Genomic DNA, 14,256 nt, shown 5'->3' on the forward strand with positions numbered 1-14,256 from the left:
GTCAGAGTCTTGGAAGGTGGGGCCCAGAACACTGTTTTAAAACCCCTCCAGATGATTCATATGCACTTAAAATTTGAGAGGCAATTAACAGACCTAATAGACCTCAATTTTTCTTTAAAAGGTGGGCATAACTAGGCCTGAGTCAGCCTCTGGAGTTCTCTGACAAGGAAGACATTTCTAGGAGTAACTGGAAAGAAAAAGCAACTTTTTTTGTATATTAAAGAAATACAATCAGGCCGGGCTCTGTGGCTCACACCTGTAATCCCAGTACTTAGGGAGGCTGAGGTGGGCAGATGACCTGAGGTTGGGGGTCTGAGACCAGCCTGACCAACATGGAGAAACCCCGTCTCTACTAGAAATACAAAATTGGAAGGGCGAGGTGGCACAGGCCTATAATGCCAGCTACTCAGGAGGCTGAGGCAGGACAATTGCTTGAACCCGGGAGGCAGAGGTTGCAGTGAGCCGAGATCACACCATTGCGCTCCAGCCTGGGCAACAAGAGTGAAACTCTGTCTCAAGAAAGAAAGAAAGAGAGAAAGAAAGAAAGAGAGAAAGAAAGAAAGAGAGAAAGAGAGAGAGAAAGAGAGAAAGAGAGAAAGAGAAAGAGAGAAAGAGAGAGAGAGAAAGAAAGAGAGAGAAAGAAAGAAGATCTATTTTATATTTCAAGCTAGTAAAACAGGATTTTATAGCTTATTTTTTTTGAGATGGAGTTTCGTTCTTGTTGCCCAGGCTGGAGTACAATGGCACAGTCTCAGCTCACTGCAACCTCTGCCTCATGGATTGAAGTGATTCTCCTGCCTCAGCCTCCCAAGTAGTGGAGATTACAGGTGCCCACCACCACACCCAGCTAATTTTTGTATTTTTAGTAGAGATGGGGTTTCACCATGTTGGCCAGGCTAGTCTTGAACTCCTGACCTCAAGTAATCTCCCCACCTTGGCCTCCCAAAGTGCTGGGATTACAGGTGTGAGCCACTGTACCTGGTCAAAGCAGATATATTTGGTTTTACTTTGATTCTCTTTTTCCTTTGGGTTAGAAATTCAGTCTTATAATTTCAACAGTTTTAGTTCTCCAGTGAAACTTATTTGAAAATCTGTGTCTCAATTATCTGTGACCCTTTTTAATAAGTTATCAGGCTTCTGGCATAAAAGTTGGGAGATGTTCACCCTTCTGAATATGCAATAATCTGAGTAGCTATAGGTTTTTTGAATTTTTTTTTTTTCAAAAACAAACAATTTTGGCATAGATAGGGAAGACACAATACAGGTTTAATCAAAGTGATAGAAATAGTATCTAAAACTTTTCCCCTTGAAAACCTCGCCATTCCACAGAAAGCATTGCCAGCTAGAATTAATAAAAATTAATAAAAAATACATTACTATTTTGGAAGACTGTATATTATTTTTCATTTGGAAGGAAATGCCTAACCTGGTAGAATGTAGAACTTTGTGTCAATTGTCTTCTTAATTTCAAAAAGGGTTTAAGGCTACTAAAAATTCATGAAACACAGAAGGTGAAAAGAGAGGAAGCCAGTAGAAGTAATATGATAACGTGACTTTTACCCTTCAGCAAGCCCCAAGCCCTTTTGGGGTCTCACCAGGAAAGACTCTGACTCAGCAGAAGGGAGTGGTGCCTGAGACTCTGCCCTTCTAGCAAGTGCTTAGGTGAGGCTGATGTGCTGGAACCCAGACCATACTCTGAGACGTTCTGTGCTGTGATAGCTAATTTTAGGTGTCTACTTGCGTGGATTAGGGGATAAATACTGAGAGACTTGCTAAAGCATTACTTTAGGGTGTGTCTGTGAGGGTGTCTCCAGAGGAGATTGGCATGTGAATCTGAGTGGATTAAGTGGGGAAGACCCACCCTCAGTGTGGGTGGGTACCATCCAGTTGGCTGGGGGCCTGGATAAAAACAAAGGACAGGCAAAATTGGTCTTTCTCGCCTGGAGCTCGATTTTAACCCCTTAACATTTCTTAATTCCAGCTCTAAGTGACAGTGATTCTCACAAAATTCCTGAATTAAAGTGGTAGCCTCATTTTCTTCCTGAAGGGCCTGCTGCAACGGGGGCCGTGGTCCAAGGCATGGCGGGAAGAGAGCAAGCTGTGCAGGGTTCCACGTGTCTTTGCTGCTGTTTGCATTTATATTTCAATCAGTCACCTCTGCACCCATCCCCCTAGACTTAAACTACTGCATTTAAAAATGAGTGAAGTGGCTCACGCCTGTAATCCCAGCACCTTGGGGGCCGAGGTGGGTGGATCACCTGAGGTCAGGATTTCAAGACCAGCCTCGCCAACACGGTGAAACCTCGTCTCTACTAAAATACAAAAATTAGGCCGGGCGCGGTGGCTCAAGCCTGTAATCCCAGCACTTTGGGAGGCCGAGACGGGCGGATCACGAGGTCAGGAGGTCGAGACCATCCTGGCTAACACGATGAAACCCCGTCTCTACTAAAAAAAATACAAAAAAACTAGCCGGGCGAGGTGGCGGGCCCCTGTAGTCCCAGCTACTGAGGAGGCTGAGGCAGGAGAATGGCGTAAACCCGGGAGGCGGAGCTTGCAGTGAGCTGAGATCCGGCCACTGCAGTCCAGCCCGGGCGACAGAGCGAGACTCCGTCTGAAAAAAAAAAAAAAAAAAAATTAGCCAGGAATGGCGGCAGGCACCTATAATCCCAGCTACTCGGGAGGCTGAGGAAGGAGAATTGCTTGAACCCCAGAGGCAGAGGTTGCAGTAAGCCGAGATCATGCCACTGCACTCTAGCCTGGGCAACAGAGTGAGATTCTGTCTAAAATAATAATAATAATAATATAAGATTAAAATTAAAAACTTTAAAAAAGATCTACATTTTGTTAAAATACCAGTTATATTGGCTGAATAGATTTTTGAGTAATTGTTTTCCTAATTACTAAAGTAAAACCTAATTGGTGCAGATAATCTAAAACAATCTAGAACATATGGAAAGCACACACAAATGTCATTTCACTAACTTAAAGCTATTACTGTTAGTATTTGGTGTAGTGCTGTTTAGTATCTTTTCAATATATGTTATGGGGTTCTAGTTTTTCTTCAATGGGATTTCTTAATCTTTTTTTTTTTTTTTTTTTTTTTTTGAGACTGAGTCTTGCTCTGTCACCAGGCTGGAGGCTGGAGTGCAGTGGTGCGATCTCAGCTCACTGCAACCTAGGCCTCCTGGGTTCAAGTGATTCCCCTGCCTCAGCCTCCCTAGTAGCTGAGACTACAGGCGTGTGCCACCATGCCAGGCTAATTTTTTGTATTTTCGTAGAGACAAGGTTTCACCATGTTGTTCAGGACAGTCTCAATCTCCTGACCTGGTGATCCGCCTGCTTTGGCCTCCCAAAGTGCTGGGATTACAGGTGTGAGCCACTGCGCCCGGCCTTTTTTTTTTTTTTTTTTTTCATAATCATTTTCTACTAGGAGTAAGTTTTCATAAACATTACTTATAATGGCTGCGTGATATTCCATAGTAGGCAAATAGCATAATTTATTTAAACATTTCCCTAGGGGGATTTAGGTTAATTCCTATAAAATAAATTACAACAAAGTTAATGTCACAAAATCCTCATCCTGATGAATTCTTAGGCAGACTAAAGCCTCATCTTTTTAGGCAATAAATGAGCCTGAGAGTTACATAGTTTACTCTCTTTAGTGTCATAGATACAGTCATATACATTGAAATAACTGATCTATAGCTTCCTGAGAGAAAACCAAAACAATGGCATTAGGTTAGAAAATTGTAATTAATTGTTTTTGCTTTGTTAGTATTGGATGCACACTTCTGCCTCTCCCTCCTTCCCTCTTTCCTTCCTTTTTTTTTAATCTGTGTGTTTCAGCTTTGTGAAATCTTTCTGGAATAAATCTAGTTTAGCTGGTCCTGGACCTCAGTTCCCTAGCTCCTTTCTTCCCAGGTATCCTTCTGCAGTAACAGTAGAAACATGCTGTCCAGGAAGGTGTTGACAGGACTGGCAGTGTCTCAGATTGGATAGCAAATCTTAACTCCTTTTAAAAATGATGCTGCAGTTATGAGGTCCGTGACTTATGAGCAAAATGTGGACGTCTCAGGTATACAAAAGACACTGTTCCTTGTGGCTGGAAAAAACTGTTTGGATTAAATTAAATACAAAAAGACCCTCCTTCCAATATTCTTTTAAAATGTTTTCATGAATCACTATGTTAGCTTTTAAAAAGTTTTTGATAATTTTATAACATCCTTTTTAATGTGGCATCCACTGTGACTCTACAGTCTAAAGAAATGTTACTATAATCATATAACTGTAGTTCTCAGATGCTTTATTTTCTGCTTAATGATATAGGTGCATATCATGTGACTGAATATAGATCATCTGAATATATTATGGGTTAAAACTCAGAATTTGAATGTCATGGACCATGCTAAAATTCAATAAAACTACATTTGGATGCAAGGGGGAAAGAGAAACATGTGGCTTGAATTTTCCTTAAAACACACGGGGAATAGTTAAAGGGGAAAAGTACTTGGGACAGAGTATAGCTGGAGTTTTGCCAGACTCATACCATTTAAACAATGGTTTAAGACTGAATTAAAATCCCAAGCAGATCTCTTTAATCTCCCCCAAAGGGTATAAGGTAGCTTTACAACTTGTGAAAGATAAAGTTAATGTAAATACTTTGAGTGAGCAAAATGGGGAACCCTGGACTTGAAGAAGTTGTTTTTGTCCTCTGAAATTCAAGGTCTTCCCACCTAAACTTGGATCCCCGCTCTGCCTTTAAACCCCAAAAGAGGTTAGGTTATGCCTGGCTTTTGCAACTATTTCTTTAGTTTTCCATTTTCAACGCCAACTCCACCCTGCTCTTGCACCCCCACGCAGAATCACAGACACATAATCTGGTTAACACAAATACCACTTCAAGCCCTTGCCACGTCATCCAAGCCTGAACATGCCCCCAGGCTATCCTTTCTTCCCATTTCATAGTTAGGTATGATGAAAAATGAAATGGCATTGGAATGAAATGGAGTGAAAATGGCAATTTTGTCAGATGAATGGAATTTAAGGGGGAATCAGTGACTTTAATGACCAGTGTTGCTTCTCCTAAGGCACTCTATTTCCACACTCAGCTGGAGTCTTCCTGTACTAGTGCCAAGCAGGCAAATGTCACCTGTGAATCCCAGGAGGAGATGTGTTGATCAGCCTTCCAAACTGCTCAATGCAAAGATGCTTGGAATTCAGCAGTGCCACTTCCAGCTAACTGGCTCTGATTCCTATGGATGCAACTAGTCCTCCTCCCTGGCTGGACTAATGCCAGTCTACTTAAGGAGATAATTGACCACAAGCCAGCCTGACTGACAGGCTTCCTAAGTGCCAGATGCCAACTGTGCCAGTACCAGCCCTTGTGGGAGGGCCTGTTCTCCTTGGGATGATAGCTAAGGTAGCTTCATCCTCACCTTGGCCCTTAACTCTGTTCTCAACTTCCCTCCAAAATATAATCAAGTGGTTCATTCCAAGTTGTTTTCTTTCCACTTTTATTTTAAGAATGTCAACATCTCCCTCCTTCCTCATTACTTCTCTTCATCTTTCTCAGGGTTCACTTAAGTGGGATACAGGCTAAACAACTACAGCCTTTTCTATCATCCTGGAAACTAGGAGGATGATTTCATGTTGAGAGGGTTACCAAAATTCACCATTAATTTATTATTCCTTTTATACAGGTTTTAGTGGTTCTCTATAAACTTCCATTATTGCCAAACCAATACTTTGTCAATGGCTGGATCCCCATTAGCATGTTTAAAATAAGCACTAAACCTGGCTCCAATGTCTTTGGTGGATGTGTTTCGGCACTTGGGTATATAGATCTGATTCTGGTGACAGCAGTGAGCCTGGGCCTGGGGGTTTCTCCCAGTCCTGGTGTCCCAAAGGTCTGTCAAGACTATTCCTTGCTAGATTCCCGGCTTGGCAACGCGGTAGTAGGTGCTACTGGGGATGAAGCCCTCACAATACAGTTAGGGTTCAACGACAGGGGCCATCTTAGTGAAGAAGGGTCTTCAGGGCGGTGTCCAGGGCTTTAACCGGGGTCTCCCTTGGGATCAGGGCCTTGACAGAAAAGCCCCTCGCCTTGTTTATTTACATGAATCCCCCTGTTCTCCAGTCTCCACTTCGTGCACAGCTTCCTTTGGGAACCAAGGTTCCCTTATGGATGAAAACTGTGCCTTCTCATCTCTGCTCTTTCTCTCCTTACTGTAAAAAATAAACAAAACCACTGTGTTTATCTCACTGATGCAGGAGGAGTTTCCACGGCAGGAGCTGGGTGCCCGGGGGCTTCATAGTCCATAGCTTCTTCTCTTTCTGGAGAGGCTAACCCTTGAGCCAGCCCACCCGGCGCCGCAGGTCGGTTTGGGCCTCACCTCTCTCCTGAAAGCAGGACCGAGGGCGCCCCTAAAAAGCACACTGGGCCTTTCAGGCAGGTGAGAAAGAAAGAGGAGGTGTTTTCAAGAAACCCTTGGGATCCCAGGCCCTTCTTCTGACCGGGTAACTCGCTGCTGCTAAACTAGGTTCGGGGCCAGGGCTTCAGACTCACCTGGAGATGGACAGAGAAGCCAGACCCCAGATTTATAACTCCCATGTCAGGGTCCCCTCCGCCTTCTTTCTTTTTTTTCTCTTTCAATAGTCCCAGAATAACGGAAAGGAAAACCTCACAGGAAACCTGGCAGTCTCAAGCTGGAAGAATGGGATATACTCCCGAATTGTTTGAGCCCCCAAAACAAAACTTCTGGCCTGAGAAGTGTCTCCCAGGCGAAGTCAAAACTTTGAGGCACCCCGCAATGGGATTTGTAAATAAGGGATTCGTGGAAACACCTATTTTTAAGATGTAACCGAACTTCCACCCCATTCTTGCCCCTGCCATTGTCATTCTGTGCATGGGTCGTCTTTTGGTTTTTTATTCTGATGAAAGGTCAGAGGTGACTTTCGTTGGGCCTGGCTGGGCAGACGGAAGCTCATTCAAAGCAGACCTCTGCTAAAGGGTGGAGGGCGGAGGCCGGGTCGCGGCTTCCCAGGCCCCAGCCGAGGCGCCGCACCCGGCCGGGGCCTCCTGGCCCACTCCGGTAGCCGCTCTGCCTCGGCTCTGCAAACGCCGCTGCCCACGGGTTCCCTTCCCGCAGCTCTCGCAGCGTGGCTGCTGGCCTTCACCCACCAAGAGATCTGCGGGCCCAAGCCCCAGGCTGCGACCTCCCGCGAGGCGCGGTGCCCGCGCACAACAGGTCTTCTAGGAGGCGGTGGCTGGGCGCGCTTACCTAGTTAATGCGGCAGCGCCAGTGTCCCGGCGCCAACCCCGCTGCCTCCGTCCAGCACCGCAGACTTAAGGGGGCGCCGTCGGGCACCATCCCGCTGACACCGAGTTCCTGGCCTTAGACGGTAGTCTAGGACCTCAAAATGGGAGAGAGGTGACGGATAGTGGTGACAGGAAAAAAGCACTGTTGCGGGTTTTTGCTAATTCAGTCTCTACCATGGTGGTGGACTTAACTTCAATTAGGAACCCGGCATATTAAAAATAGGTGGTGGCCGGTCGCGATGGCTCACTCTTGTAATCCTAGCACTTTGGGAGGCCCAGATGGGAGGACTGTTTGAGCTCAGGAGTTCGAGACTAGCATGGTAAACATGGTGAGATCTCGTCTCTAAAATACTACCACTAATAATAAATAGATAGTAAAAGAGATGATGGTGTCAAAGGCTGAAAGGAGCAATGGAGGAAATCGGTGCCTACTGGTGGCTCGCCAGTGAATTCACCACTTTGAAGTTCTGAAGTTAAGAAATAAGAGGGAGGGGAAGGATTTGCAAAGCAACCTAACCTAACTGTGGGCACTCACCACGGCCTCATCCCTGGAGAATTGAAACACCTTCACACGGGGCCAGCATAGATATCCAGAGGGAAGCTTTAATAGAGAACACCGCGTACAACAACAGCAGACATAAACAAAGTCACAACCCGAACGCGGCGCGGACACGAGGCGGAGGTGACTTAGAGCCAAAGGGCAAAGCGGTTTCTCCCCACTCTACCCCCTTCCATTCCCAAAAGTGTGTCGCAAGTAAAGTGCTATTCCTGGGGCTCAAGAGGGGGGAAGGGCAACAGCGACAAGGCAAGTTTCTTTCCCATTCACGAATTGAAACTGAAGAATTAATTCGCCTGAAAGACGTAAGCGCCCGAACAGCACACGGAATACCAAAACAGCCGCAGCGTGCAAAGGTGACGGGGTGGTCCCCTTGCTTGCGTCCGAGGAGACTGGAAGGGAACAGCCATGAAACGCTCCTGCAAGCGTTAAGAGCAATATTGTCGAGTGATGTGCCGAGTTTATCCTGCATTCATAAGTTAGGGGACCAAATCCCGCGATACAAGTGATTTGTTTCCTTAAAATTCCAAATGGAACAGATCGTGGGAATTCACATTATTCTTGGGCTCTCATCCGATTGATACACAAACGAGTTGCAGGTGGAAAGTCGCCTGTATTGTCTCTCTTTGGTTGTGTTTCCCAACTTTTGGAATTTGGGGCTTTACCCTTTAAGCTGCTGCCATTCTCTTTTGTGCAAACTAATTGCTCTAGCGGTTCCTCCTATCCTTTTTGACCCCTGGGTCAGAGCCAAGAAACTTAGCTGTTTCCCAAAGATATTTCGTGGGTTTCCCGCTGCCTCCTCTCCTCCCCTTCCCCCTCCAAAGCGACTTTATTTGTGACACCGTTTCCTTGCCCATTTAGCTGACCAAGAAAATAACGGTATCAAACGCTTCCTCTTTTCCTTCTCAAATAAAACGAGATTTCCTTAGTGGACAGCAGTTTTGTCTTGAATGTCCACGAGAGGCGACCGCCGAGGATGCGACCAGCAGAGAGAAACGTGGTGGCTGAGATCCGTTTCAGCGTCACTCTCTGTTGGATTCTTCCCGGGAGGTTTAGCTCTGCCAGCTTCTGCCCCCAGGAATAAGGGTCGGAATCCACTTCCAATTTACCAGCGAATGAGGCTTTCCTAACCTCCTTCGTTACCCCCCCATAACTTATCGATTTATATTAATTACAATAGAAACTCTTACCTGAAAATTGGCTTTCATTAATCTGATTGTACAACATAGTATAAACACAGACACCTGGAGGGTTATATTTATTTAGACCACCGGAGAAGCCACTTTTTGGGGTTGTTCGTCTATTTAAATACCTTCCTTTCCAGCAAAGGCTCAGACTCGCCAGCTCTGCCCAACCTGGCCAGGGCGCCCTCTCCCCGTCGGGTGGTTTGTGCGGTTCCCGGCCGGGCGTCTCTCACTGCGCTGGTCTCCCCTAGCCGGCCGGGTCCCCTAGGAGTGCACTAGCACCGAGTGCAAGGACCCGCCCTTGCTCTCCGCCGCAGTAGGGGCTGTGGGCTCCAGCAGAGAGGCAGCCGGCGAGGCCGCGGCCGCGGAGCACACGGTGGATGGCGCCGGAGGCTGCTGCGAAGCCGCGGGGACAGTGAGCCCCGGCTGCAGCGCGGACACGGGCGGCAGCGCAGGCGTGGGCTTGATGGGCACCGGCACGGCAGGCAGGCTCTGGCTTGCAGAGTGGCACAGGGCCTTGACCGGGACCCCGAAGGCCCCATACTCCGGGCCTACTGGGACTCCGGCTGCGGCTGCGGCGGCCGCGGCGGCGGCCACTGAATCCATGACTCCAACGTGCGGCCACACTGAGCTGACGACGTTGCCGAGCTGGCCGGGCACGGGGTAGCCCAGGTGGTGCATGACGGACGCCAAGGGCAGCCCTCCAGCCTGCAGCACGCCCTTGTAGTCCCGGCCAATAATGTTCTCAATGGCAAAGGGGTGCTTGAAGCCTGATGTGGACGCCGCGGCCGCGGCGGCAGCGGCGGCGGCCGAGCCCAGCCCGTAAGGTGGGAACTGAGACAGGCGTCCCACGCTGCCCACCGCGGCTGCCGCGGCCGCCGCCGCCGCCGCCGCCACGGCCGCTGCCTCCTGCATCTTGCCGGGATGAGACGGCTGCTGAGGCTGCGACTGCTGGGGCGGTTGCTGCGGGGGCTGCGACGGGAGATGCGGAAGCGGCTGCGGAGCAGTAGGCGGTTGCTGGTGGAAATAGTGCACCATGTGAGGCGGCGGCGGGGGCGGCGGCGGCGGCGGCTGGGGTGGGTGGTGGTGATGGTGCTGGTGCGCGGCAGCGTGGTGATGATGGTGGTGATGGGGGTGGTGGTGGTGATGGGGGTGAAGGTGCCCTCCCGGCCCGGCGCCTGGCGCGCCCTTGGTGCTTCCCGCGTGCAGGTGAGTATGGTCGGCGCGCAGCACCTTGAAGCGCTTGCGACGCCGCAGGAAGCTGCCGTTCTCGAACATGTCCCCGCAGTCGGGGTGCAGCGCCCAGAAGCTACCCTTGCCAGGCTGGTCGGGGCGCCGCGGAATCTTGATGAAGCAGTCGTTGAAGGAGAGGTTGTGGCGCAGGCTGTTCTGCCAGCGTTGCGTGTGCTCGCGGTAGTAGGGGAAGCGCTCCATGATAAACTTGTAGATGTCGCTCAGCGGCAGCATCTTCTCGGCCGAGTGCTGGATGGCCATGGCGGTCAGCGAGATGTAAGAGTAGGGCGGCTTTTGGTCGCTGTAGGAGTTCTTCCCCGGCCGCGGCATCGCCCCCGGCTCCTCCACCGCCCTCCGGCCCGCACTGGGCCACAGAGTTTCTCCGCACTCCGCTCTTGGGGCCTGGCTGACCCCACGAATTCCCACTCCGCCCCTCCAGTCCTGCCACTTTGCCCTCTCGCCCTCCAGGCCCTCTCTGCTTCTCTCCCCGGCCTTCTCCGAATTGCCTGGTGTCTCCGACCTTGGCCTTTCGGGCCTACTCAGCTCTCAGAAGCTGGCAACTTCTGGCCCCGACGGTTGTCGACTGGCGCGCACAGTCGCGAGCGGGCGCGCCAGGTTTACTGCCGCCTTTTCTGCGTCTTCCCCCGGGTGGCCAAAGACGGAGTGCTGGAGCTGGCTGCAGAGGAGAGTGGCGAGGGGCCGTGTTTCCTCCCGGCCTCTTTGCTTTTTCTAGGTCCGAGGGAAACGCAGACCAAGCTACCTGGGAGGAAGGTCTGGGCAGTAGAGACTCTGGCCCTTTAAATCTGAGTTTGCGCCTGCTGTCCTGGAGACCAGTGACAGCAGGACTTCCAGTGCCCTGGACGCAGTCCCCTGGCCAGCCACTTAGCCAGACCGCGCTGGAGTTCTCCTTTTCCTGGAGGAAAAAATCAGGGTAAGGAGAGAGAATACAGGCTTCTAGCAGCCTGCGCGTCTCTTCCCCGAAACTCGCAGCGGCGCCGGGGTTAGAAGAGACGCCGATCCCTAGGCTGTCGCTGAGGGGGAAAAAGTTTGGTGGTTTCTGAAGCGGCGGCGCCCGCAGGCTTTGCTGAGGAGCGGGGCCCGCAGGATGCTGGGCGCGAGCGGCGGGCTGGAGAGGGTGTCTGCGAATGACGACGGGTGAGTGCTGGCCGGGGAAACTCAGTCGTCTGCGCCGCAGCTGCCGCCTTTCTCCCGGGCTTGTCTTGAGGAGGAGAGGCGGCGGCAGTGGCAGCGACGCGCTCTCCTGGCTGCGTTTTGTAATGGTCCCCGAGACGCCGAGACCCCCGCAGCTAGCGCTTCGAGACTATCACATGACCGAGGCTGAGGGACTCAGCCGCCGCCGCCGCGTCTACAGCTGAAGAAGGGGCAAAAAGGCGCCGTGCCTCGCCCCCGCCCCCTTTTCCACCTCGTTTCGGGCGCTCTCCACCCATCGGGTTCACCACTCGCTCGGTAGCCCCCAGCCACGGCCGGGTGCGGCGGGTGGCGCAGGCTGTTCGCTGAGAGGGGGCCCAGCTCCATGTGCGGTTCCCTCTGCTGCGCCCCACCCGGGCCACCACGCACGGTAGAGGGGGACAGGACATTGCTTTCTTGCTTCTCTTCTCTCTGGCATCTCCCTTTTCCGACCCCTTCCTTTTACCCTTCCCTGTTTTCATCTACTCGTTCTGAGCTTCTCTATCCTTAAACACCCTTTTTCCTGAGCTAGCCACTCCGGGTCAAGTTCAGAGTATCGTGTCCTCAAGGCCTCTTCTTGAGCCCCCAATGACCAGAGGGCTGGAGGGAAAAACTCATGGGGAGGAAAGCATGGGGTGTTTTCGCCAAATGCCAAATTCATCTCAATTTTATTGTGCGCCAACTGCATGTGAGGCTCCAGGTGCAGAGAGACAGGAGACAGTATCCGAGCTCCACCATCGCGGTATAGAGGGAGAGGACAGTAACTAGGAAATCACTAATAGAATATACACTAAGGGCTTGGCAGATGGAGGCTCCACACTTTCCTGGAGCGAGTGAGTTGGACAAGTTGAGGTTTCTCTGGGACGGCAATGTCTGAGCTGGGGCCAGAAGTAAGATTTGGGGGTTCAGGGGTCCCATCACCCGTGTGTGCTAGAAGGAAGTCTTTGCTATTCTTAGCACGGGGGTGTGGGGCCGGGGCTAGGCAGGAGGTGGAATGGAGATAATTAAATAGGAAGCAAAAATTATCAGTCCACAAAATCCTGGTGTGACCTGCGAGGGAGAGGTGGATGAACCCAGGCTGTAAGGTCCTTCTGCTTGGAGGTTCCTGCTCTGCACTCATCCAAACACCCAGCAGGAAACCCCAGTTTACTGCAGGGAGAACCTGAAGTTGTATACTCGTTTTGGCTACCTTTGTCCTTTGGCTGGGAGGAAAAGCAGAGTTTAGAAACAAGTATACTCTCCGTTTCCGGGCCTGTTTCATTATTTGTAAAACAGGGTGGCTGAAGTTGGAAATTTCATGGATCCTTTCCTGTTAGGCGATTTGAGGAGAAAAGAACATTTGCTCTATGGCTTACTCGATTTTCCCACGCCTAAACTCGAAGAAAGCCATCGGCCCAGCTGCTTGCGGGGCTGCCCCCTAACTAGCAACCTTGGTGACACCAGATCGGGTGTTTTCAGCTTCTGGCTTTTGGTGAGCTGCACGGTGGGACCACGTCTGCCCGCGGGGTGGCTTAGCCAGGTAGCAGGAGTGCCGTGAGCGGGTCAGGCTCACAATTTCCATCTTTAGCCAGGAGCTAAATCTCTGGCTAGCTCTATGTGGCCAGTTTGTCCTAGGCCAGGAGACGTCTGAGAATAGATGTTACAACTGAAGCTTGCAAGAAGGCCTGGGGGAAAGAGCAACTTCTTGGTCCTAAGCCCTTTTCAGAGGAGGATGTTTTCTCTTTCACTGTATGCCGGAAGCGTTCCTCCTGCCATAGGAGTTTCTGCGGGATTTTTGTCCGCTGAGACACTTTAGAGAGCCGAGCAGCGGACAGCCTCTTGGCCTCGGGAAGCCACAGAATTCCACGGACGCTCACAGTTTGACAAGAGCCCGCTGGAGTCAGGTGGCTCCTTTTCCTTGGAACAAGACGGGGCGACAACAGCCCTGTCCCAGCCCAGGAAGCTGGGGTCTCCTGCACCGCCGTCAGGCCTCTGCTGAGGAGCTCTGCGTGTCGCGCGCGTAAGGGCTCTCCAGACTTCGACCCCACACGCAGCTCCAGCAAAGGGATCTTTTGTTGGTACCTCGGATAACATCTCTTCCGCGGGTTGCTGGAACAGCAGAGTCTTCTTTTGGGGAGCAGCTCTGGGACCGTGCCCGTTGGTCACTTGCGGCGCCTGGGAACAAATCGAGGGGAGGGGCCCTTCAAAGACTCCCGGGACAAATCTTGGGCGCATAACACGAACCCTGAACACAAAAAATGACCCAGGCGCTCACTGGGTGAGCTTGCTACAGGCTGCAGACCCGCGGCCACAACTTCGGGTTCAGCGGCAGGGGACGCCAGGGGCTTGGCCAGTGTCTTCGGCCTCGGCAAGCCGAGTTCAGCTGGCCGGGTTCCACGCAACCTAGGACAAAACAGCCGCGGAGGCTGAGCGAAGCGCCGCGAGCCTAACGCTTCCACATTCAGGTTGTGCTTGGTAAGGGTAGAAAGTGCTCCCCACCACCGAGGCCACAGTCGTACGCGGCGGCCCAGGCCACAATGCGGCCTAGAGCGCAGACAGGGAGCTCTGGTCCGGTGTCTGTTTTGGATAGTGGCGGGCCGCGGCCGCCGCGGAGGATCCTGGGGGATTCCAAGAGCGGCGCGGGGCCCGGCTGCAGAGCTGGGGCCGCGGTGGGGGGGCGCGCTCTCCCCCTGCTTCCCGGGAGGTTAATTCCGACAAGTTTTGCAGGCGCGCAGTGGCACCGGCGGGGGCAGGAACGCGCGCGCTCCAGCTGCCTGCAGACCCCCGCTCAAGAAAAA

At 51.4% G+C, this 14,256-nt stretch overlaps 1 protein-coding gene across 1 annotated transcript; it reads right to left on the reverse strand.

The window, feature by feature from the left end:
* Window positions 1–9,322: 9,322 nt before the first annotated feature.
* Window positions 9,323–10,621, reverse strand: FOXB2 (forkhead box B2). The gene has a single exon (XM_010388713.2). It carries the CDS (start codon window positions 10,619–10,621, stop codon window positions 9,323–9,325), a length of 1,299 nt encoding a protein of 432 aa, XP_010387015.2.
* Window positions 10,622–14,256: the final 3,635 nt, after the last annotated feature.

This window comes from Rhinopithecus roxellana, chromosome 16 (genome assembly GCF_007565055.1).
Source record: "Rhinopithecus roxellana isolate Shanxi Qingling chromosome 16, ASM756505v1, whole genome shotgun sequence".
Taxonomy (NCBI): Eukaryota; Metazoa; Chordata; class Mammalia; order Primates; family Cercopithecidae; genus Rhinopithecus; species Rhinopithecus roxellana.